The 26,115-nt window shown below is 45.3% G+C and overlaps 1 protein-coding gene across 2 annotated transcripts; it reads right to left on the minus strand.

The window, feature by feature from the left end:
- Nucleotides 1–1,235: 1,235 nt before the first annotated feature.
- Nucleotides 1,236–26,093, minus strand: grhl1 (grainyhead-like transcription factor 1). 2 transcript variants are annotated; one of them, XM_015353034.2, is made up of 15 exons: nt 25,914–26,093; nt 20,454–20,640; nt 19,543–19,616; nt 18,663–19,032; nt 17,679–17,758; nt 17,127–17,283; nt 16,706–16,817; nt 15,761–15,855; nt 12,864–13,110; nt 11,635–11,762; nt 9,788–9,816; nt 7,895–7,983; nt 6,132–6,217; nt 3,169–3,233; nt 1,236–2,830 (listed from the first exon to the last, which is right to left on the minus strand). In XM_015353034.2, exons 1-15 carry the CDS (start codon nt 25,931–25,933, stop codon nt 2,716–2,718), a joined length of 1,854 nt encoding a protein of 617 aa, XP_015208520.2. In that variant the 5' UTR covers nt 25,934–26,093; the 3' UTR covers nt 1,236–2,715. The 2 variants fall into 2 exon arrangements, with proteins under 2 accessions (XP_015208520.2, XP_069053318.1); XM_069197217.1 differs by lacking the exon at nt 25,914–26,093 and adding an exon at nt 25,731–25,851.
- Nucleotides 26,094–26,115: the final 22 nt, after the last annotated feature.

A 26,115-nucleotide genomic window follows, 5' to 3' on the forward strand; every position in this document is an offset into this window, starting at 1 on the left:
GTGTCTCTGACCGCAAGCGTGTAACCCCAGCTGGCAGACAGGGTAACCGCTTTGGGTGTGAAGGCACAAGCATGTGGCAATGTTACCTTTCCAGCTCTCCTTCTGACCATGAAGTTCTGCAAACAAGAAACACAGGTGCTGCCCCTCTCGCTTGTGGGCGGAGTGTACCAGTGCCGTTCTGTACTGGTGCAAGCAGCCACATCACCCTGCAGCTCACAACTGGCAGCCCACTGGAGCTCAGCAGGTGTGAGTCCCTGGATGGGAGACCTGGGAAAAACTAAGGTTGCTGCTGGAAGAGGTGTTAGTGGGACCAGTAGGGACGCTCACCCTGCAGTCTATGTGAGTCCTAATGCCACAGTATAGTGATGGGGACACTATACTGTAAAAAGGCACTATATTGGCTCTCGGATGAGATCTAAAACCAAGCTCTTGACAGTCTGTGGCCATCTATGAATTGGCTTCATTACTCTGCTCTCCTCCCCACTGAGAGCTGGTGTGTGGGGAGTGTTCTGGTGCACTATGGCTGCTGTCGCATCATCCAGGTGGGGCTGCACATTAGTGGTGGTGGAAGGGAGTCCCCATTACCTGTAAAGCGCTTTGAGTGGAGTGTCCAGAAAAGCGCTATATAAGTGTAAGCAATTATTATTATTAAAAATCCCAGGACGTTTCTAGAAACGAGTAGAGAGCTGAAGAGAGCAGCTCGAAGAGATTCAAGCACAGCGCTGTCAATGTACCCCCTGCTCGTACGCAGCAGGGCGCCGTGCAAGCGCAGCCCATACCCCAAACCGGCTTTATGGGCTTCTGCTTCGGCTGCGTTGTGAATGAGCGCCTCTGCTCGCCGCTGCAGTGACAGCTGTGTGTTTTGAAACTGGCCGTGTGCCAAGACACCCCACCTGCGGAGAGACGGTAATACTTTAACTGATCTAACAGCCGGGGACCCCTGCTGTTCTCTTACCGGCCCCTGTGATCCGGACTTTTCCGAGAGGTTGTCTTGTTCTCGGCTTCCCTGACACGACTCATGACATCGTCAGTTCAGGGACGGAGGCGGGTGTGGAAGAGGTAGAAACGAAGTCTGAAGAGTGTCTCTCCTTCCTTTTTAAAAGCAGTCCACTTCCGAGCAGGACTTGTCCTCGTTTGTGTTGAGAGAGCCGTGTCTTTGCTTCTTAATATAAACCAAAAAAGTTCTTCCTTCTCCCCACTGGAACTCGCAAGAACGACCAGACGGCAGCCCCCAGTGCTATCGCACCTCGTTTATTTGACAAAGCAGAAGAACTAATACATACACGTAAAAAAAAAATGTAAAAAGAGAAATATTCCCTTGATAAAAAATGCTCCCGTGTTATAAACATTTACATGTGTAAATAAAAAAAAAGTCATAGCCAAAAATAACAATAGTAATAATACTACTAATAAGAGTAAGAACCATGTAACAAAACCCATTCCCGGTTTTTAAATTCCTAACAAATATATACATATAAGTGATAAGTACTTCTTACACAACAGGTGTAACCTAATTTTAGGCCCACGATATCCAAAATACAAGACTTGGCTGGCTTGTAAATATCTGTAAAATTCATTGGGCTTAACCCATTCCTTAGAAAGAGATACAATTTAAAAACAATAAAAATAATTTGTATATATTATATATAATATTTATTGCACTTACTATACATATAAACCTGGATATCTGAGTCATCAGTTCACTGTTTACAGACATCCATCAGTGACAATATAGTAATGAAGAAGAAAAACCTGTCACCTTGACTAATCTCCAATGAATGAATGAATACTAATGAATGTATACCTTTACATTACATTAATCTCTAGTCTGAGATCCACTTGGCTTGGAAGTTTGGAGTTAATACTTTGAAACAAAAAAGGTGTACTTGCTATATTGTTACGGAGACGAATGCTTGTTCATACTTTCAATGAATTTCAATACATGCATCTTCTGTCCTTTTCTGGGTACCTTGCCTATATCCCAGATAAAAATTGGCCCCTTCAAGAAAACCTCTAGGCAAATAGTATATGCTTTTAAATACTGATGAATACTAAAGCTCACAAGAAGGGGGGTTATGTTAACTGAGTCTAGGTTACCTTACCATCAGAAACATTAGTATCTTAGTGGACGATTTGGCAATCTTTACAGAACAAATCATATTTGACGTTGTATTGTAACGTTGTGTTGTAATGAAAAAGATCCGCACTGGAAAATCGGGCCTGCCACTTTTGAAACAGTGTTGAAACATGGCTACCTGCAAACAGTTGTGCCTGTCATTGATTTGGATGTTTGCCTTTCCTGCCATGCAGGGTCTTAACTGCTAGCTGCCCTCTCGCACATACAGACAGCCCTCTGCGAACAGAACCAATCCCGCATGACAAGGAACAAACAGTAGCTGTCCTCACGCTAGTGCGACACCGCCAGTAACTACGAGACAAAAAAGAAAGAAGATTCCTTCACAAAAAAAGGAAATGCCCGTTTTCTGCCTGTTAGGTAACGGCAGTGTCCTTCGAGAGACAGAATAAAGTGTGAGTATACAGATCCAAAATATGGTCCCAGTATGCGCATAAAAAAAACAAACATTTGTAAACCCGTATCCACTGGGCACACTGCTGCAGCTGACAGCTCCCGGGATCTGACAAGTCACTTCCTTTCAATGTGTTGCTGCTGTGCAGTTCTTCATAAAAGGTCCCGTTCAGAATCACTGACCCGGCTCATATTTCTGTTAGCGTGAGCTTATACATTCCCCCAATTTCATCAATCTGAATCTGGAAGGTGTCTTCGTTGGAGTAATGCTTTATAATATTGTCATCCATATTAACCAGGATCCTAGAGGGAATCAGACATACGTTTCATGTTAGTTTGCAGGAGTTACACACTTAACTAGAGCTCCTTGCTGCTACAGTATATGCCATAGGGGGCCGAGCTGTGGTGAAAACAGAGTATCAGGCTGAAGTTAAGGCACAGAAGACTACACACGTTTCCAATTATGTCTTGCCTTGGGTTTAACATTATGTTACAAATGAATGACCTGAAAGTACAACATTATATTACAAATAAAGGACCTGAATTCTTAGGAACAAAGCTTTCCTGGGAGGTGTCATGCTGGGTTTTGAGAAAAAAAAATGAGACACTTTCTTGTTTACAATTAGAAAAGAAATACTCACCCTTTTTTGCACTTCTTGTAGATTTTCCCCACTTTTTCAGCTGGCAAATCATATTTATCTGAAATCTTAAAACAATACAGCAAGTATTAGCAGTCATCATCACTAATTCTCTTCCAGACTAGATACATCTTTACACAAAGTGCTGTGGGAGTGTGGAACAAGCTACACATTCATATTGTTGAAACTCCTACCCTGGCCTTTTCCTACTAATGGCTGCAAAAGACCTTCAGATCAATTACATATTATTTAATGGGCTAGACAGGCTTAGTCTAATTTGTCTAACTTTTAGGGTATCTTCCTATTAAAATGGTAAAGAAAAACAAATTTATATTTCAGCAGAGCAAATGTCTTAGAAATTCTTAACACTCAATGAGGAAAAAAAGCCCTGTTACCAGCATTAAATAAAACTTCTATAGTACAGTACAGAGAAACCCTTTCAGAGAAACAAGGGAATTAATGAACACTTTTCACAGAGTCACATCCCATGGTCCACATACAGTTGTTTGCCAACTGAAACATGAAGCCATCTGATCTTGCTCTCCAAAGTATTAAAAAATTGCATTCAAAACCGATACTTTTAGTATGAACTATAATAATAATAATAATAATAATAATAATAATAATAATAATAATAATAATAATAACAACCAATTCTCACAGAAAATAAGATTTTGTTTTCTCAATTCAGTTTTATGCTCTTCAGACAATTAAAATGTTTTTTTTATCAAACCTATTGAATTTGAATTGCTGGCCCGGTGTATGTTGTTGGGTAATTAGGCTCATAAAAGAATTACAACCCGTTTTTTTAAATTGATTTGCTTTTATGTTCAGTGTTTGCAGTCCACAGTCAAAAGTCAAAATAAAAAAAAACACAGAACTTTCTGCGAAAGAAAAGCAGGTACTGTGAATGCAAAGAGAATCTCAATCAGAACCACAGCACAGAAATTAGGCATGACAAAATAAACCATCAGGGTTCAACTGAAGAAGGAAAAATGACGCAGGTATAATCACCAATCAGCCAAGGAAAATGCAGCTGATAACAGACAAAATTATCACAGCTGTCAGGGAAAATCCTAAAATAATTGTTAGTGAAGTCACAGCAAGCACAAGGAAGGGGTGAAGAGGATCACTAATCTAATCTTCCTAATCTCCTAATTTTGCCACAGTTGCTTTCAATTTTTTAGTTTCAAACCACAGTGATGGTGGTGTTTGAAACAAACTCACTATGGTGAAAAGATTAAGCTTTATCTCCTTCCAGACCTCCAATCCTTTGAAACTCTGTTTTTCTCCAACTCCTTCTACAACAACTACATCAACAACTTTCCCACACCAATTAGGACAGGACATACTGTAGACTCATTTAAACACAACGCTCCACCCCCTTGTCCAGGTTTAGACAATGACAACATATTTAAATACGCCTCCCACTTATTCAAGTCCACTTAATTTAACACTTACATGTTGATATTTAAATCCAAAACGAGGAGTTGTGTAACACCAACCGCATAAAGACCAACATTATTTGTCAATCGTGTAAATGTGTGTGTGTCAGATTTGATTCTGTCCACTGCTAATTGTGGGGTGAAGGGTGGGGTGGGGTCAGAATCCACAGTTTGTAAAGATGAGAGCAGAATTACAAGGTCTGCAAGGCAAGATATAAAACCTATCATCAGGAAGAACAGATGAGACAGATTACAGTTTGCTTTGCAGGCCAACATCAGCCAGGGGAGTTCTGGAACAAAGTTTTATGGACAGATAAGACCAACACAGAACCTCCATGACAGTGGGAAGACTGAAGTGTGGTGCAGGTAATGTCATTACTGTAGTTCACCGTAGTTCCCTCTGGGACTGGATCTCCTGGCCTAACTAATGATTACACGGCAGAATGTTTTCTGGAGTCTAGAGAAAACATGGTCCACTCATGTACAACAAAATGCTCCTGTTCTTACTGGTGCTTCACCGTACAGCAGGACAACGACACGAATCATAAGGCCCGTGTGCAACCAGACAGTTTATCATGAAAAAAAAATGGAAAACCTTAGACTGTCCATGTCAATCACCAAATTTAAATCCAGCGGGGCATGCTAAAGTGTGCACTATATTGTACTTGTAATGCATATCCATCTCACCAACGCACAAGAGGAATCACTTGACAGTAAAGCAAAAAAATAAGTTTTGTCTCTGCTGTCCCGGTGCTCTTGGTGAGCACTGTATCATTTGGGTGAGGGGCTGTGTTCCACTGGTGGGACCAGAACAGACATTCCACATTGGGCAGACTGCAGCCTGGGCAATAAAGGGGGTTTACCAAGTCTGTGGCGTTACTAGGCTCCCATATGTGGAGCTCCCTGACTTCTGATGTGTACCGATCTCAAGAGTCTGATGCTGAGTTAGAATGACAGCGATGGCCCAGGGCCACTCTGAGAGACGAAAGACTGGCGCCTGTTCAGGGGTATCAGCCAGCTGAGAAACGGGAGGGAACTCCCTTTTCAAATTCCTAGAGCTGTTTGGTTTTTTTTTAAGGTGTGATCGAATATCACTCCCGTCTCGGAAACAAACGTTTGTCACACCTTAACGGCTATTCGCTGAATCAGTAGTATTTTCCCCCCACTTGGCTGGCTGTTTCCTTTTCCACACAGTCAGCACATTCACCCGCCACTGTTACCCTCACCCAGTCTGATGCCCCCAGGCACCATGCCGGCCCTATCCCACAGAAGTGCATGGATGGGCAGAGAGACGAGAGCTTAATACACACAGGCCTTGGATCTGAGCTCTCCATGCTGTCCAGCTTGGTCATAAATGCCTAAACAGGCTCCATACAGGATTTCCAGTGCACAAAATATTGAGTTTTTAATTCTGTTTCATGCATCTGTCCCTAAACCAGTTAATTATGTAATTCCATTACACACAACGCCTGGGACCCAGAGCTCCCCCATGATTCCTGATGCTAAGTTGCGGATACTCACTGCTTCCATGAGTCCATTCAGAGAAGGAGTCTTGAGCATCAGGGCATCAAAGACCTCCTCAGCTTCCCTCCGCACATACAGCAGCACTGCAGGGGGGATAAAAAAAAGGTATTATTGAAATAGAGGAACCAAACCTTCAAGCAATTCTCCCCAGGCCTGGGCAGTCATACCTCTGTGTGGAGGTCTAACAAAGCGAGAAATATAACACCGACAGTGGGATCCTTTGGAGGAAGGATATTGGTGTCCTCTGTGACACTTGCACAGATAGAAAGGGGAAAGAAACAGTCCAGTGATCTCCGGTGGAGGTTTTCAAGAAAGAAAGTTTTTAAAAGTGCACCAGGATTCCCTTCATAGGTACTTTTCCCCAAGTGGGTAAGTTTCAATGAAGCATTTTCTGCAAAACACACAAACGCACACAAAACACTGTCACTGGAAGAAATTGTATGATACATGAGGAGAAACTGCTGATGTGGCTGTTTTTCTGTGTTGATATAACATGGTCATATCAGGAAAAAGTCAACTGTTTCTGCTCCGGGCTAGACACATCACCTAAATAAACACCAGGGTGCTCGGTCAAGGGGAGGCAAGTCAAACAGCTTGTTTTATTTTTGTGCCTTTCATAATAAGTTAGCAGTAGACGAGGCTATGTTTTTACAGGCCAGAGACACGAGCACGCAGTGCAGCAAACATCTACATTGAGGCAGCTCAAGAGCAATAACGATATTACTTCCGTTCAGAATGAACACTGACCACACTACTTGAAGCAGAGAGATTAATTTATTCTTCATTTTGCCCTTCATTCGTTGCGGTGTCTCCGGTTCAGACTGGGGAAAAAGTCTCTTAGTTTGTGCCAAGTCATAACCAGCACGAGATAAACAAGAACTGGATGGCAGTAACAAGGCAAAACAAAGTTACAAAGAATCTGCAGGGTATTTTACGTGCACTAAGCAGACTCTTAGGGCAGAGCGGTGGCTCTGTGGCTAAGGATCTGTGCCTGTGGCTGAAAGGTTGCCGGTTCAAATCCCGCGGCCGGCAGAGGAATCCTACTCTGTTGAGCCCCTGAGCAAGGCCCTTAACCCTGGGGTGTCGTATAAATGGCTGACCCTGTGCTCTGTCCCCACACTTCCCTCCCTATCTGTGTGTCTCATGGAGAGCAAGCTGGGGTATGCAAAACAACAAATTCCTAATTCAAGAAATTGCATATGCCCAATAAAGTGATGTTATCTTATCTCCTGAAGTCAATGAATACACGGTCATGTCCTTTCGCCAGCACAGGCTGGAAAGAGCCAGGCAGCTGAAGAGTGTGCAATGACCTCAGCGCAGGAAACGGGCCTGTGATTAAAAACCCCGCCAGGGCCAGCCGACCACAACAACAAACAGCCACGCTCTCTCACAGCCGGGGGCAGCGTGATCACCACCTTACCGCCGCGAACTGCGCAAGGACAAAAGCGGTTCGCCTTCTTTCAGGCTACTGTGTCAACTGGTGAAGGAGGAAAGAAGAAAAGAAGGATTTCGCCTTGCAGCTTTACTCCGCATGGACGTCCAAGCATGAGACATCCATCACCCGCAGCTGCCTGTGGCTTAGAAACCTGCTCTTACAGCTGTTGTGCAAAGGGGAAACTCATCTTTCGTTACACGAATGAAAAAAAACAAAACACTCAAAGAATCCTTTCCGTACCAAAGGCTTTCACTTTGAAAATGTTAAAAATAAAAGATAGAAGTGATTAGTAAAAGTTTTGGAATTGGAGAAATGAAAATTGTACCTTTTTTGGGTTCATCCATCCTGGCCAGTTTGCTGGGTGGTGAGCCAAATTCATCTTCTGAGGAGTAAGGTAACCTCTTCATGCCGGCTCTAGAAAGGGACACAAAGCAGCAGTTTGAGTTAGTGGTCTGCAGCCCCGTCTTCACTTGACACGTGAAGAGTTCACGAAACAACAGATCCCTGACTGGGGTCTCCAGCTCTGCTTCAGGAGATTCACAGTCCAGTTAAGCCTTATAGGCCACCGAAAATCACCTGTATTTTCCTCAAGATTAGGAACATGTGTAAATTATTAAGGACATAATGTGATCAACTGAAGGGGCTCTGGTTCTTTTTGGACACATGATATAGATAGTATAAATATTCACGGTAAAAATCCGCCAGGACTTGATTTAAATAGATGATTTAAATGTCCCGTTAGGTCCTGCTAGACAGCGGCTGACCAGAGCCAGCGCTGAAGCTCCCAGCTGCGAGATGTCGGTTTCCTCAAGAACAGGAAGAAGAACAACACAGATCGTCCAGATGGAGGAACTCTCTTATCTCCCTTCACATAACACCAAGATTCCTGTCATTGCATCTACCACTTGAGATTCATCCTTGCATCCTGCACTGCCTGAAGTCCCGAGGCTCTGCTGAATAAAAACAGGGCAGCCCCGTAGAATAGAAAGGTCTTTTCACAAGCAGTTGGGACTGGAGTCCGACCGCTAAATAACTTTCTAAATGAAGCCCCAACTGTGCAGAAATGACGTCAATTCAGGAACAAAAGAGAGCGATGGACCCGGCCCCTTTAAAGGGGAATGGGGCACATGTCTTCCAGAGAGGCTGACTGGGGGGACGAAAGGTCTCCGGGTGCTCTCTCAAAGAAAAGGAAGGTTATCTCCAGAGTCTGGACGCGAACGTGTCAATAAAAATAACCAGTCGGTCTAAAGGTCTCTCTCGCCCACTGAAAACAAACATGCCTTCTGTCCTGTTGGCTCCAGGCACACCGTCACCTGGGCCAGGCCTGGCATGATCGCTGATCAGGTGGCCACAGGCTCTCTTGCAGCCCATGAGGGTCTTAATGACTTCGTAGAATCAATTCATAATTTAAAGGACTTCATCAATCACAGCGGTTTAATCACAGGGCCCCCGAAAAAAAAAAGTGACGGCTAATTCATGCTCTACTAAACCCAGCCGGCGTGCCTCTGGGACCTGCAGGAAACCAGAGCACCTGGAGAAATCCCACACACACACTCAAGGAAAGAATGCAAAGTCCTCCCAGCGGCCTGAGCCTGGCAGAGCAGCTGTGTCCCTGGAGCTGGGAGGCTGCAGGGCTAACCGCTAGGCCACTGGGTCTCCCACAATTAAAACCAACACAGAACACCGAGCAGCAGCAGCCTCTGACAAAAAGCCCACGCAGTTCAGCTTAAATCCACAATCCAAACGAGTTCTCTGTGCCAGAGACTTCGCTGATCCTGCAGTGCTGTGAAGTGAGTACAGTCACTGCACTTAGCTCGCCACACAACGGCGGTCCACCACAATGAGCTCATATGTGGTTTTATTTTACACCAGGCTGGCTGCTGGGCTGTTCTGTCTAGTAATAATGTAGACAAATGTCCTTGTAACCGAAAATGCATGTTGCCGGATTTTGTCATACTTCAGGTGAGCTCCATCTTGTTTGGTATAAAGCACATATTGTCATATGCAGATGGCACATATTGCCACATAACAAATTGTGCTGAAACAGTACGTACACTGGAGAATTTGAATATATATTTGATAGTCTAATAAGATCCAGCTGAGCAGTTATAACCGTCCTATATCATCATCTCACACTGTACCCCCATTCCCACCCCAACTCCAATACTTCAGCCAGCCCTGCAGACATAAATGAAGAAATACAAAAGTTTATCCTTACCCTTCATCCCCATCCTCGGCAGAAAATGGCTGCAAAGAGAAGAGAAAGGAGGAGAATTGTAATTACAGTCCTGAAGAAGGTTAAAACATACATTCAAATAAAAAGACCTTATTATTATTTATGTTTAACAAACTATGTGAGTTAGTAGAATCCTATTGTTCAGTTCATCAGGATCTAAAACTCTTAATTCATATTAAACAAAACGTTTTTACTAATTGGAATTCAGAGTCTCTGTCACAACACAGCAGCACCAGAATTCTAGTGTACTGCGGCTGAAAACTGCTTGTGCGAGTGTCACTTGAATCCCGCCATCTGAGGGCTGGCACTGCATCTTTTTGTTCTTTGTCGAGCGCTCATCATGAGCGGACTGTGTGACTTTGCCACAGTTCCTTCCAGTATTTCAGTCGCAAACCACGCTGATGGCGTCTTTACAAATAGGCCAATAGGAACCTCCATTTACTGGTGTGAAAAGATGAAGGCCACAGCATCTGTTCACAAGAGCGTGTTCTGCCTTGACTCACATAGTTTTATGCTGCATTACAGTGGCCATCTTGTCAAAACTCTGCCAATATGCCTCATTGTCCTTCTGTGCCCCAGCCTAACCTCAGATCAGCTTCCGGAATCACGCCAAAAACCGAATTTCAAATATGTTCCATCTGCTATACCACTCACCTTTTTTACCTCTACCAGAGAGCCAAGAAGTGAAGATTACAATGTGATGTCTGCTATTTTGTGTTTGTGAGTGTGTAAAAGGTATGAAATGAGTGGAAAAAAGACCTACCGCGGAGACACGTGGTGCTTATCCAACAGATTTTAATAAGCCTGGTAACAATGGCTATTAAACTCTTTTTATAAGTATATAACAGACATTTGGTTTTACAGCTTTTGTGTGGATGAGCGAAGTCTGGCGCTCAACTCAGCAGTGCAGTTATTTAACGAGAAAAATCCCACGTTATTTCTGAAAACCTTAATTTCACAGTTAACATCTTGGTTCTGAACACTGCGCGTGGAAGCCATTTGCATGTAAAAAAAAACAGGCACTGACCATATGTGTGATCTCAGAATACCTACACCCTTGATAGCTAGTTTTATTTCTCCTGAAAAAATCTGAAGACTGAGATTTTCCCACTGCCTCAGATGAAAATCAACGCGTAAGGTACTTTCAATGTATAAAGGATATGAAGTTAGAAAAACCCAAGGAAAGTATCACACAAGCAAGGACACTAAAAATACACATTCTTTTGCAAAGACCTGGAAATGTATGGCCTCCCTGTGTCCACATTTTTAACAAGTCCTTTATGAGAGTCAGCTCGCATAAGCTGGTAATGTGTCTGACACTGTCCATGGTCTGTATAAATGTACTCTTACTCAACAGAGTAAGACTCTTTAATCTTTAAAACTCTTGAAGCCTGCTGTACATTACACTTCCTGCACAAGGAAAAGCCATTCTATATGGGCCGGAGTGTTTCTGACCATAGTCTGTTACCTATATCTTGCTACACGGACTTGAAGAGCTCATGTAGAGTCAAGTTTGCAAACAATTAAAAAAAGGAACTTGATGTGAACTATTCAGAGTGTATGCCGAAGACCTTTCTGCGATGGGCTAGATAGACTATTAGCACTAGACATAGCCAGGACACAACAGAGAGCTTGTTTATAGCAGTTAAGCCTCTTATTGATATTTTAGTTACACTGGCTTGGCGTTGTGGTGCTTGGGCAGTGGGACAAAAGCACTGCAAGGATACGAATCACTACCTCTCGACAGAGCAAGAGAATCGAATTACTTGCGAATCGCAGCGTCGGCACAGCAGGGCCCCGAGAGGCGCGGGGGAGAGAGGGGTACTCACATGACGCTGGAGGTTGGCGAAGTGGATGTCGGGAATGAAGAGGACAGGCTGAGTCTCGTATTCGACCAGCGCCTTGAACGTCGTGATGTCGGTGCGTTTAGGCAGCACTGGCACCTTGACATCGGTGACTGGGGAGAGAAAGGAAACCGAAGATGCCACTCAGCTCCAACACACGATCAGGCGGTTTAGACACACTGTACACCCTCCACACTGCCCATCAGCACAGAGCAGCAGAGCAGTCTGAGGGCTTTCTGCATCTCACACCTAATCAAGAGCAGGTTTGGAAAAATAGATTTTAACTTCTCTGATGCTTTTTTTTACGTAGGCCTTCAGATTCATCCTTACCTTACCTACAAGGTCTCGGTGGTCCAGGTGTGGGTCTACAGTTAAAGACTTTAAAAAACATGTCCCTAGTAGGTGCCCTGTGTAGTGAGGATATTTACAGGCTAATGTAGGTTCTTGGGGGTATGTGCCAAGCAAACTACTTGTGTCAAAAAGCAGCTCTGTAGGAGGCAGTGCTGTGTGTCCCATACAACATCAGCTTTGAAAAATACTGTCAATCTGTTATGATCAGTCGGAGGCCCACTGTCACTCAGAAGTCACTGCTCTTGGGTGGGGGGGGGGGGTGTTTAACTGAGGGATGAGCAAGTTACATGAAAACTTAATACTCTCAAAATCTTTTTCTAAAAAGTAGAATTTCTTTCCTTCTTGACACAAGGTACAAGTCTGAACTGGTCTGTACTGGTCTGCATGGAAAGGCTGGGATGCCTGGGCCCAGCAGCTCATCTTGACACAAGGTGCTGCTCTGCGCCGGTCTGTACTGCTCTGTGCCGGTCTGTACTGCTCTGTGCCGGTCTGTACTGCTCTGCGCCGGTTTGTACTGCCCTGTGCCGGTCTGTACTGCTCTGCGCCGGTTTGTACTGCCCTGTGCCGGTCTGTACTGCCCTGTGCCGGTCTGTACTGCTCTGTGCCGGTCTGTACTGCTCTGTGCCAGTTTGTACTGCCCTGTGCCGGTCTGTACTGCTCTGCGCCGGTCTGTACTGCTCTGTGCCGGTCTGTACTGCTCTGCGCCGGTTTGTACTGCCCTGTGCCGGTCTGTACTGCTCTGCGCTGGTTTGTACTGCTCTGTGCCGGTCTGTGCCGGTTTGTACTGCTCTGCGTCGGTTTGTACTGCTCTGTGCCGGTCTGTGCCGGTTTGTACTGCTCTGCGCCGGTCTTGTGGTACTCACAGCCAGGGATGTTGGAGGTCATGTCCTGGCACTTCCCTTTCCTGCGGGACTGCTTCCTCTCCTCGTCGCGGATCTTGCGCTCGGCGCCCTTGTCACAGAAGACCTTGATCTGGCAGTAGGCGCGGTGGATGGGCTTGTTGCTGCGGTTGTTGTAGCTGTAGGTGTCGATCTGCAGGTTGAGGGGCAGCCCCTTCACTCCCTTCTGGGAGGAGAAGTCTGTGCTGAGGCAGTTCACGGAGATGAAGATCTGAGGAAGCAGGCAACAAGAGAGTTATTCCAATAAAAAGGACTTTCAAAAAAGGAGGCTTTCAATTTGCAGACGCGTAGCAAGTCTGTGGGTCCAATCTCCGAACAGCCCTGTGCTGTCATGATGGATCCAACAGGTTAGATGAAGGCTCCTAGTATAAGAAGATAAAAGCCCTTATTTTCCTTTGCTGTAGACTACATCAGTTCTCCAGGATTGTTCCAGGATTTCTCCAGGATTTTTCACAGCGAGAGGTGCCACTAAAAATGGCTGCCTAAAACCACAGCCTTGAAATGCTACGATGGTCCAAACCTCACAGCAGAACACAGGAAAGCCTCCTCAGAACGCAACTGAGCCGTATCTCCATCTGATTTTATGCCATTTAACTGAATATGTCCACCTGTAATGGAAGCTCTACCGCTCTGCACGCCTGTGAATATTTTTTACAAAACTCTGAGCAGTGGTTCTCAACCCGGGTCATGAGGGACCTGGTCTCTGGTGTTTTTATACCAAGCGGGCACCTATAACCGGTGCTGATCGGTGGGAATAATGGACCTGCTTGCTTGCTTAGATGGTTTTCTGCACTCACATTTCAGCCCGCACACCTGAACGAAGGACGTTCTGGAACTGGGTGATTATGAGAGGGTGATGATACCCGTTACAAACCTAATTCTGCTTTTTTAGAGCTGAGAGCCTCAGACAGAAAATTGAAATCGATCGGCCTGTGAGTAAGATCTCTGCTGGAGTAAAAAACCAGAGGACACAAGGTCTCCCCGGGGACAGTACTGAGAATCACTGCTGGAGAAGACTTCAGTGTATGTGTTTAATTAGTCTGCTGTCAGTCACCTGGTGTGGCTGTTTTAAAGAAACTTAGAAAACCTGCAGACTCATTGGCCCTCCAAGACTGGAATTTCCCGAAATGGCAAATCAAATCTATTTTTCTGGAAAATCAGATATATTAAACTTCTATATTAAAACACGTCAACATGTTTCAAATGAAACGACGCAATTCTGCCACTACTGTCAGCGATCGGCCTTTTCTGTGGAGCGCCTCGTAAACGCTTCGCCCGGCTGGAAACACTAGATGGCGCTGTTGCAAAGGAAACGCTCCAGCCGAGGGAGCCGACAGCCCCTACAACATTCAGGAAGTGCGCCGAGAAACTACTGGAGGAACAAACTCGGAGCTCGGCATTTCGTGGTGAGCGTTTCTCACTGGCGTGCTCACGGTCGTGTCTCATGTCTCATGTCGAGCTCCACAGACGGGAGAACGCGTCTGGGTGTTGCTGGGAAAGGGCCGGCCGGAGGTTGCAGTTCTCTCGGGGAATGGAGATAGTAATGGCCCTTCGGAAGCAGCCAGTGGATATGCTGGACATTTGACTGATAGCGAAACCACCACTGAAATCATCTATATTGACTGACAGCTGGTCGGGGGGTAGTATCTGGCCTGCTACTATCACAAGGCACCATCTAGACTTGCAAAACGCCTTATGTGCCTGTCAGACTGGATTCCATTGTCTACTGTCAAATCTTGTTTTTTTTCCCCACGTTTCCTCATTCTTGTTGGCATTAAGCACATCTCGCCCCAAAGGCCATTTTTCATGCATGTGAAGTGAACAATAGGGTGACACAGCCAGAAGGCCTCGGAGCCAGCGCCTTGTAACCAGAGTGAGACGCGCGGGCCCCTAGACGCGCAGCAGCGACAGAGCGGAGGGGCTGCTCCGAACCGGCTGGGGTGCGATATGCCGAGATGCAGGACTGTCCTGGGATTTTTAAAACTGCATTTCTACACAGGATCCGAGATTTCAGTCGTCTTTCCTTCAAAACGCAAACTAGCATGCTATTCTGGCTAACTGTTGTGTGCCCTACAGCCGGGAGAGCAGGCACTTTTTTAAACAATGTGTATTTTTTAGAAATGTGAAAATCCCCTCCTTCAAACTTCCTCATCTCACACTTAGAAATGGCGGCTCCTGACAACCAGCCAAAGGCGCCAGAATCACTGGTTTCCTTGCATGACTGTGGCCTTTGTTCGTCAAATACAATGCTTTTCGGGGATTTTTCATCCAGCCTATAAGAGGAACTCGGATGCAACAATCCTTCACTCACACAAACGTCCTGCTCCTGCTACTCAGAACATAGCTCAATCGCCAAGGAAACGCTAAAAATAGAGTATACCTATATCTAAAATCAGCTTTTCATAAGCTCGCTGCCTTTGCACAGTTACATCCTGTGACTACTGATTTACAGACCATTCGGTCCTTCCCAGCTACATTCCTAAACAGAAATGTCCAACAGGGACATCGATATGTTGGGTTTTCCAAGTGAGTGACTAAGCAAAGCATCAGGGGAACGGCTTGATCAGAGGACTTCCCCGTTTCCTGTTGAGGCTGTCAGACGCTCTGTGGCACATAAATGAAAGAAAATATATTGCTGAGCCCCTAACGGAACTCCCTTACAATGTGTGAAATATAAAAGTGGCATCCATAGACGAAATGCTTTGAAATGGGTTTGTTTGAAATTGGTGGTAAGAAGACTTAGTTTCTTTCGCTCTTGTAGTTTACTCAAAGACGAGCAGCGATGTGTCTTCAGCACAAGAGCTGCACAGACGCCATGGGGTCTCACAGCACAGCAGGGCTCAGCCAGCCCATTCTCTCACCTTTGCTTCGTCATTGATGTCCCAGGTGAAGGATATAGCGTTGTACGCGATCTCCTCAATGTTGCTGATAGTGTTGAAGCTTTCTTTGTAATCGGCTGCAAAGTCAAGGTCAGAGACATCAGAATTAGCTCAGATGGTTTTGTTGATCCTGATCAACTGATCTAACCCCAAATTTGCCCAGACTTTCTGCTGGGCAAGCTATAAGGTGGAATTTTATAGGAGGAAACAGAAAAACGGAAATGAAACTGAAACATAGACATGACAGTGAAATGTCATTGTTGAAATGATTTTGCAAATGACAGAAAGCCATTTAAACTATCGTGCTTACTGGGCAATTTCATTGCTAAGTGAATCTCAGATTTCAATCCAGTCACATTTTGAAGAAACTCAGAGCTGGAGACCCAACTACCTGACTGGGAAGCCTCTTCGGGATATCAGACACTTCTGTCTTGGAACATTTCTTGTTCTCTGTTCTAAACATTGATTCATAAATAAACCCTAGAACCCATGCCATACTCCCACAGCCCTTTGGGTAACTCCCCTTTTTCCCGAAGGGCTGCTATCAACAAACTACCTGGCCCTGCTGATACTTCAAGCAGAGGAAACGAGAGGATGGGATCTGAGATTCGATTAAATACCAGCTACCAATCAGACTAGATGGGCTTCATGGCCTCCTCTCCATGGTAACTGATCTGGTGTTCTTGTACTGCAGTCGCTATGTCTTTCACCTCAACCCATCATAACACACGCCAACCATTTTGTTGGTTGTACAAGCCGTGCATGTTGGGCCTACTCCTGTCTGCTAAGCAACAGGTCCCCTGGCCTGCACCTTCTGGGCCACCCGTACGGGGACAAAAGTCCCTGGAGAGCAGGTGGTTTGTTTGAAAAAGCAGGGGCTGCATTGTGGCGCGGGAACAGTCGGGACCGCGGGTTCGAACCCCTTACCGATGTCGATGCAGCGCTGTTTCGCCGTGTGCTGCCGGGAGTGCCAGTACTTCCAGTGCTTGAGCTGATCGTCCCTGCACTTCTCCTCCCCGAAGACAACCATCACCACGCTCTGGAAGGCAAGGGAAGAGCGCTGCGTCAGAGGCGAGCTGGGCCGGCCCCTGAACCCCGACCCCCGACTCCCGACCCCCGACCCCCGCGAACACTTGTCGCTTACTGACGTAAGGTTACTACAGCTTGGAAGACGTGACTGACCGTTCTGCTGAAATAATCACACAGGGGGCAATCCGTGCTCTTCAAATCAGGGGGTAAGATAAGCCAGGGGGTAAGTGTTAAGCGTTGGAGCTGCTGGCGTTTGGAAAGCAGCAACATTGGTGTCTGCGGCGACCGCGGTGTGGCGGGGCGCTCGGGTAGTACTGACCCGCACTTTGCTGATGGGGTGGTGCAGCACTTTGCCATTTCCGATCTCTCTCAGCGTGACGGGGTAGAACTGGCCCTTGTTCAGGTAGGTCATGGTGCCGTCCCCGGGCTTCTGGCGGAGAGACTTCGAAGCCTCCAGGGTGTACTCGAAATTATTCCTGTCAGAAGAGAAAGCGACGTCGTAGCTGTAGGGTTGCGTTCTGGCGATTTAAAGGGGGGAAAAAAACGCCACGTTCTCCTCCCCTCCAGAGCAGCCGACGGGCACCCCAGCGGCGCGTATCGCCGCGCAGGCCCGACTGAAGCCGGACGACTGCGCGTTCAAGGACCCCTGGCCGCGGGTTCGAAACTCTGAGGAGGTGAGGGGAAACTCGGTGTTTTCCCCGCAGCCCAGGCACTGGCGGGAGAAATCCCAGGCGGAGCCTTGCCTGGCTGAGTGGGGAAAAGACTTGCCCTGTCTGTTTCCTGGTGTCATCCATGTTTCCTGCCCTCCCCTCCCCCGGCTCCTGCACGGCAGCGAGCGGATCGAGGCCCGGGAAACCGGAGGCTGGCTTACCCTGAAACTGCATCAAACGTGTAGTCCTCCGGAGAAATGGACGCCATCCTTAGCTGCAGGTCCCCTGGGAAAGCAAACACCTGCGGCAGACAACAGGGGAAAGGCCGGATGTAAACAAACATTCCCAACGCACGGGGTCTCCCACATTCCATACTCCCACAGCCCATCGGGTGAAATCCAATTCAAGAAGGGGGTGGCGGTCGTACGGGACAAACTGTCGATAACTCTGGTTTCTTTCAGCTGAAGAAACAAGTGGATGGGATCCTGGGAAACAAGGAAAGCTCAGAGAACAGAAGGGAAAGCATTCCTCCTCTCTGGAGACGGCTTTCATGTGTTATGTCTTTGGACAATACCCTCTGGGCCATAATAAAAGACCGGCGTCATACTTTATTGCATTCATCAGGCAGCTGGTTTTTGTCTCGCTGTGAAAAGAGGGAGCGAGTGAATCCAGGTTATCCCTGCAATTGTCCTGCATGTTTGCATTTTTTTAGAATTAAATAAAAATGTCATTGAATGGATCTGGCAGCTCCGGGATTCTCACCGGGACTGGAAATCTAGCAGCATGGAAAGTGCAAATTCTGAACATGTAAACATAGGATTTAGAAATAAATATGACACCGAAATGCTTTATGTGAAGCAAAAGGGCAGGCCCCATTTTTTGCTGCCTTCCCACACACTACTGTAGGTACGAGAATGCAAAAAAATATTTCTTTCGTTGAGAATCACAGGATAGGAATTACTGGAATGTTTTCTAATAATCTGCGATACAAAAGCAGAGGACGTACATGTGGCACCCATTTCTGCATGTGACACGAGCCTTTACACTACAACACAGTGGAGCGGAGCAGAAGAGCCCTGACGCTCAAGGAAGGGTGTAGAGACAACACCACACTGAGGCGTGTCTGCTGTCGCGGCTCAGACCCTCTGTCTGGAAACAGAGCCCGGAGTCGTGGCGGGGGAGACCGAGGGCGGCCACGCTGTTACCTCTTGGGGGTTATCCTTGAAGGTCTCGGTGAAAGTGGAGTCTGGGGTCCGGGACTGGGTGTTGGGGCTGAACTGGTCTGGGTTGAGCTGGCGGTCGAAGACCACTATGCGGCTGTCCGGCTCGGCGCAGTGGTTGGCCTGCGGGAGGCCCACGGAGAAACCGTGGGAGGGCACCTCGGTCTTCACGGGGTAGTTGGGGACGGTGGCGATGGACACGGTCACTGTGGTATCCGGTGTGGAGAACTGGCCTCTTTTGTCATGGCCCAGCTGGTTTCCAGGGAGAACAATGTTGAAGGGCACTGTCTTGAGGACCTGCACCCTGTTCTCGGCCATTGGCATCACGGGCTCTTGCAAGGGAGCCATCAGGTTCCTGGGAGGAGAACAAGACCTGTCCGTGTTCACAAAATCTCCCTCACAGCCCTGCAAGCCCCAGGCCTCTCCGATTCCCAGAAAACGAGGAGCCACTCATCAGTGGCAGAGTTTGCCCAGGAGAGCCCACTTTCCAACATTACTTTTTCTACAGCAATCAGGTGAGACAAACCACTGATGACTTTGTACGATACTGACACACAAGAAGTAAACATGATTTCTTTACTTTGTCTGGCTGCTGCTGCTCTGTTCAAACAAGGTACAGAGAAACACTCCTACCTCACAATTCAACAAGTCTCAGTTTGCATAATGTGACATTTTTCTGTGTTCACATTGTGCTGTATAGGAACACCTGTGTGACACAGTGTAGAGTCTATTCAGGGCCACAATGAGGGAAATATCCAGTATACCAGTTTTAAGCAAATATTCCCTTTAGTGAAATCACAAAAAGTACAGCTCTACTAAATGCACTTTAATGGGATGATGGGTAGAAACAGCTATATGACCGTACCTTTTGTTGGGATCAATGTCGGCTGCAATGACATCTTGCTTGGCTGGTGAAATCGTTCTCTTTTCTCGAGGCACCTAGGAAGCATGTCAAACACCCAGTTACAAAACTGCCCTGAATTTCGGCTCATCCACTCCACCATCTCCTGCACGCACCAGTCATTTTGCACGCCTAAACGTTCAGCGTGCGACAGTTTACAAAACACTGAGGGGGCATCACAGAGCACATACTTCCAGCTCTGGACACTGGCTGTGGGATAAACTCCCAGCTGGGATTCTGCTGTTGTGGTCTTTCACCCAGCTTGCTCCAGTAAATGCCCTGTCGTACAAACAGGCCTCCACGTCATCACTGCACATGAGACTCTGTTCTCAGCTGAGTTTAAAAGACCATTGAAGATACCTGCCATCTTACACCTGCAGGAATTCGCGTATGATCCTGCAGGATCACGTCTGAAAAGGCCTAAAGAGCAAATGTTCAGCCGTACCAGATATTAAAACAGGTCCACGTAAAGGTATATTCCATGCTGAACGGAAAAACATATTTTCCTTTCAGCCTGGAATAAACCTTTACCTGTCCCTTGGCAGCCTGTGCATGCTGACGCAGCCAATTGTGTAATTTATTGTATCCTAATTTGTTTTCTTTTCGTTAATCTAATCGCTATAAATTCCTGTCCTACTCTTCCATCCCTCTTAACGAGCTCGCGGATAAAGCATTTCATTGCCCACAACACCGCTGTATGCTGTACTGTTCGTGCATTGATAAATAAACCCTGATTGATTGATTGATTGAACTTCTTTATAAAAACAGGAAGCCGTGTTCAGCTCTGGACACCAAAGAACACACCTGTTGTGTTTCTGGTCATTTCTTTTCTGACTTGTTTTCCAGACCTAAAAGTCCTGTATATTCAGGCTTACCTTGTAGTAGTCGTAGAGCAGCCCGAGAGCCGCCGCGCTGTCCTCGTCCCCGTTGATGCTCATCATAGCCTTGGTGGCAGCAGTCAGGGGGTTCTCCAGGAAGGACTTCCAGGCCTCGTCCTCGCTGGTGAAGGGGCGCCGCTGGCTGTACGTAGGGTCATTCTGCAGCACCAGCACCGCCCTCTTGCTGTGGGTGGCAAAAGAGCCGGGGTGAGACGGGAAACACCCAAGCGTGGTTTGGGACGAGCCAGCCTACGGCTGTATTTCATTAAGGACCTTAAAATATGAAGACCAGGAGGCACGTCTTTCTGCAAAGAGTTGTGGGGGTGTGGAACAAGCTGTGCCGCTATGTTGCTGAAGGTGATGCCCAGGATCCGTTCAAGAAACAGCTGTGTGGAATCAATTAACTGCTTACTAACAAACAGGCCTGATAGGATGAAAAACCTCCTGTGGCCTTCACATTTTGTGTTCCTAAAGTTCTGAATTTCATTCAGATAAAGCTCTGAATGCACCAGCTACCCACAGGCCCAAAAGGAAAGGCACCGCCAATGCTGGGAAGGCCTCATGTGCACTGCGGGCCCTGGTTGGAGTTCTGGAGCCTGTGTTTCCGTGTCTGTGAAACCCAACCGACCTGCCAGGCCTGTCACCGAGAGCACAACAGGAAGTGGAGGGATCCAAACCGAAAACAGATTGGCATCTTGTTTTGGAACAATGGGCACGGCGCCTCAGTGCATCTCAAAGGATCTGCAGGGGCCAGACTGAGTAAGAAATCACTGCACTGGCTGAGGTGTGCAATCCGTGTGGGTGTGATACCTGCTCTTCCAGTCAGATCTGTCCTGGGGCACATTTCATGCGAGGCAACCCTCATCGACCATGTGGCATCTTTTCTCGCTAAACTTGTCCCGCTTGGGGACGAAGCAGAGCGGTAAACCACTAAATTGCGGCAATAGGCATTGCAGGGGTGTAATAACACCTGTCACAGAACAAATTATTTTCTACACCCACTTAACCGAGCCTACAACTGACGACATTCTTTCGGGAAACAAGTCATACCTCCAGACACACAAAGTCAAAGATTTGGGACAGTCTTTACATTCTTTAGCAGAATGATTCTCAAAGCTGTTCTGCTCTATTACAAGGAAACGAAGTGGATTCTCCAAGTCTATAATGACATTATTAGAATTTAAAAATGAACCATAATTGCTCTTTTCTGTGCTCCCACCATTTCTTCCCATGTTGTTCTTTTAAACTGAATATTTAAGGCTTGATAAAACAGTTTTTCTTCTCCTCTACACCCAAAAACCCAAAAGGCTTTTTTACTGAAGAAATGGCTATTTTAAATGTTCAAAGAAATAGACAAGAAACATTCTCAAATTTCCTTTGATTTTTTTTCCTTTGATTATTTTTATATAAGACGACAATGCCTTAGATATCTTCAGCTGCCCCCTCTACTGGACCTATTCAACCTTGGCCACTTGTGGAAAAGGAATTCCGATACTGTATGTGCTTGAAGGGGCAGTTTGATTTGCTTTTCACTTATGTGCTTCTTGATATGTGTGAAGGTTTATGTTAAAAAAAAAGATTCAGAAAAGGGATTATTTTCTTGACAACTTTTAATTTGACCCCATGACAAATATCTGAAGGAAATTAGACTTCTGTCCATCCAGAACCTCCTAATGAACAGAACATGAAATCTGTTCATGCTCCCTCTGTTTATGTTTAACCGTAACACTATAATTTGCCATACATACAGGCCTATAAGTGATTCTTGATAAATCGTATATAGAATTCTAGAATTACATCATATCAGACTTATAATACTATATATTAAATAATTGCATATTTAAGAATATAATTCTTTATAGATACAACGTTGTTTTATTGTGTTTTTTCCCCAGACACCTATGGACAGAAAAGAGGTTATAATGCTACGTCAACTGATTCATCAGTGGAGTGTGGCCATGTTGGGATTCGATTGGTGCATTCAGAACATAACTAACTCATCCTAAATTGGGCTGGAAATTTAGTAAAAGGGGAAGTCATTTGACAAAACTTTTCTCCCCCCCCCAGGCAAAGACTGGAGTAAATGCTTGTGACGCTTTACCAAACCGTTTAATTATCACGCTGGCCTCAGAAAGCTCTGTGATGCTGACGAAGCCATTCTTGTCCTGTATGGCCATCCGTATTGCATCGAATGTGACAAAAACGTTCTCATGCCGACCTGTTTGTATTGTGACAGTCATGTTTAAAGATTCCCTGTTTTACCCGAGGAGAAAGCAGTATGAAGAGCTGTTTTGTTTTACGCTTTTCTTCATCAGGTGACCAGTGTGAAAAACAACACTACCGAGATTAATTCCAGAGGAGGGTCAGTGCCTATTGAGAACCACTGGCAGGTGAAACCTGGCTGCCTTCTTACTCCTCACAGTCCTGGTGCTTATTACCTAGGGATTATACTGAGGTATGCAGCCAATGGCAGGGGGATTATAAAGCAAACAGAAAGAGCAATTTTCTGGCATTACTGCAGTGTTTGCCCTGATGCCTTAAGGTTCACTTCAGCCTATTAGCTGTTGTTAACAGGTGTAAGGGGCCTGGCATGGAGACAAAGTGCTAGCATTAACTGATCTGGCTTATAAAAATATAGGCAAATGTGTGTAAAAAAAAACACTTAAAAAAACATCCTTTATATTCACTTCATTGGATCATTGGAGACATTTTACCGTTTTTGTTTCTGTTCCTGGAATTGACTCGGGCAGTTCAATTTCGGAAGACATCAATCGTAACCAGACCTTAATTTTATTAGCAAACACGAATCTGACAGTCTGCACGCAAGAATAAATGACACAGCATTCTCACACAAGAGCATTATCGATGCTCGCCAGCGCTGATTATGACAGTTACAGAGTAACAGGTCACAAAATCTCCAATAAAAAACACTGCTCTGTAATATTTAATAGGCGATGGTTATTTGTAGTGTGCTAAGGCTTCATTAAATCATGCAGAACGCCACTATGATTAGCACAAGCTAGCAGGACCGAAATTCAAATGGTAACATAATGGAAATCATTTATTTAAATTACGCTTTTAGCTAAGGCGAATTCTATTTTAAAAAATCAACTGAAAAAGCCTTTAGTTTACCCCCGAAATTTCATCGTCATCTCATAATACGCAAACTCAATTTTCAAAACAAATAAGCTGCGGAAGCAATTTTTTTTAACATAAAAGTGCGGTTAGGTCCTTTTTTTTACTCTGTATTACTTTTGCATTTTTTTTTTTTGGAAATCGCGATAAGATCATTTAGACTTCAAGAGTTCTCTAGTTTAAACTTGTTTCAACAATTCGTTTATTTTATAATTCAGTAATACCAGTAATATTGTATATTTTCGAGATGTAAACTGATACATCAACTGATTTGCAGTATTTAAGGAAATTCGATGTTTTGTTTACATCTTCGGCTGTGAAACGGCTTGAGGCAAGTGCATTTGTGCGGGGGGTTATGTTGACGTTTTAGTTGCTAACCAAGCGAGCACGACAGTTCAGTTAGCTGTGAAAGTCAGTACGTTATTAGTAACTCTATATATTTAATTACGAGCTATAGACTGACACGGGCTCTCCAAAGGTACAGTTTACAACACTGCGGATCTGCAACCCGATAGATCTCCGTTATTCAGTGACAATAAACCTTAAGTGGACGTCCAATACCAACGAGAAAGAAAAGACGCGCTCATGCATCGAAAAACAATCCCGAAACTGGGCCACTGTGACATAACGGCTAATCAAAACAAACGCTTTAAAATGAATATATATATATATCTCCGAACCAAATTAATCCATCACGTTTTATTCTCGGGTACCCAGTCTATTGAAGAACAAGTTCATTGAGACCATCGAGTGTGCCTTCTGAGGAGAAAGTGTCACGTAAATACAGATTGCACCTTAAACATTAGAATTAAAAAAATCGGATTGTAAAAATCCCGACGAACCTGCAGTAATCTACACACTAACCTGTTTGAAACGAATGTGACATTCGTCAGTCATCTTGCATCGCACAAACCTACACAAACCGGAGAAACACTCCAACTCCTAGCTCGTTAAAATGGGCTTTGCGGTTGCTGCTGTCATTTGTTCGAAGATTAAAATAGAAATTTTGGTAACATCATCGAATTTACAAAGCCGAATCAAAAACAACACTTGTAATTTCAACAGCACTGTTGTAATTTCACGAATATGCAAGGAAAAGGGGGGAATTCGATTTTTTAAATCCTTTACGTAGCTAGTCAAGTCTAACGATGTCTGGTTTAAAGAGACGACCCGGGAGGTACCCATACTTGAACACAGGCATCCTAGTTGAACCCACAGCCCTCTCACCATCACTGGTCCAAAGCGAAACTCCAGAGAGTGGGAACAGACCTCGCGTTTTTCTTTAATCTAATGTTTTTAATTGGGTAAAAGCGAACAAGACCGCTGCGCCGAAAACCAACCAAAACAATCGGTAGTTGTTTTTTTCTGATATCGGTGTCATTGAAAGCCCGCAGGTACATTGTTCTCCTGACTAAGAGGTTTTAAAGAAAGTGCGACCAACGCCTTGCAGGTGTACTGTTTCACTTCAGCCTTTAAATTTACAGAAATCGCTCAAATAAATACATTTTGCCCGTTCTATTTATGTATCTTAACTCATTACTTTATTAACTCATTTCATTACTTTATGTTTGTAGGCACACGCAACATGTAACGCGCACAACAGTGGTCAGCAGGTGTTCAGACTTTTCAACATTTTACAGCGTTCCGCAAACTTAAATACATGGCAATTCTGGACAAAAAAAACCATGAGTAAGTTTTTAAAACACTGTTAGTAAAGCCCCTTTTGAGTTTACAAAACAGTGCCGTGCGATCTGCGATAATCGCGAAATAGGGAAATAATGCTAACTGTTCGTATCGTTGCGACCGCAGTTAATAAGTGCTGATCGTCAGCAAAAGCCGCAGATGCGGGACTCAGGAGCGATACAGCACCAAAACAATCTTGTGTAAAGCTTCAACACGTAACGTGCTTCAACTCGGCTAGCAGGTGCAGATTCACCTGCGAGAAATAACAGGTTCAAACATGACAGGTGAAACTGCATTACGTATCCCTGACACCGCGCTCACACTCATCCGAAACTCCCATCACACGAAATCCTGGATGAAACAGTGCGGCGTTTTTGACAAGTCGGGCAAGAAGAAGCAGACCAAAAAAAAAAAAAGACCATGCTCTCTTTCTCTCTCTTTGCGGACAGAAATTACCGAGGAGAAGAAGAAGAAAAAAGCCCTTCGTTATCATTTCCACCTGCTCGCACAAAAAAAGGCATATTAGTGTAACTATCACCCCCGTAATCCAGCCCTGATAAAACGGCAGAAGCGTTCGTCTCTGAAAAAACACACCGGTTCGACTGGACTTCGCATCCACTTCTGAGTGAGATCACTTACTTGTCATGTTCTTGTGTCATCTCGGACGGTCGAACTGGACTTTCTAGTTAGTACGGTAAATCCGATCCGGCCTCTTTATTTGAGAAGTTAATAGGAGACGCAGGATGAGGGCGATGTTAGAAGTGTCCCCAAAGGAACGGGTTTAGTCGGCTTTTCTCGCTTTTTGAGGTTTCCAGAGATTCAGAGGCCGGTTTTACCTGTG

This window comes from Lepisosteus oculatus, chromosome 2 (genome assembly GCF_040954835.1).
Source record: "Lepisosteus oculatus isolate fLepOcu1 chromosome 2, fLepOcu1.hap2, whole genome shotgun sequence".
Taxonomy (NCBI): domain Eukaryota; kingdom Metazoa; phylum Chordata; class Actinopteri; order Semionotiformes; family Lepisosteidae; genus Lepisosteus; species Lepisosteus oculatus.

Excerpts from the sequence above, each read along its gene's own strand:
- grhl1 (XM_069197217.1), bottom strand. The coding sequence starts at position 25,795 with ATGCCTTTTTTTGTGCGAGCAGGTGGAAATGATAACGAAGGGCTTTTT. Across the intron at positions 17,759-18,662 it reads TCAAGGATAACCCCCAAGAG|GTGTTTGCTTTCCCAGGGGA; the intron begins GTAACAGCGTGG and ends TGTCTGCCGCAG. Across the intron at positions 11,763-12,863 it reads GACCTCCAACATCCCTGGCT|TCACCGATGTCAAGGTGCCA; the intron begins GTGAGTACCACA and ends TTCTCTCCCCAG.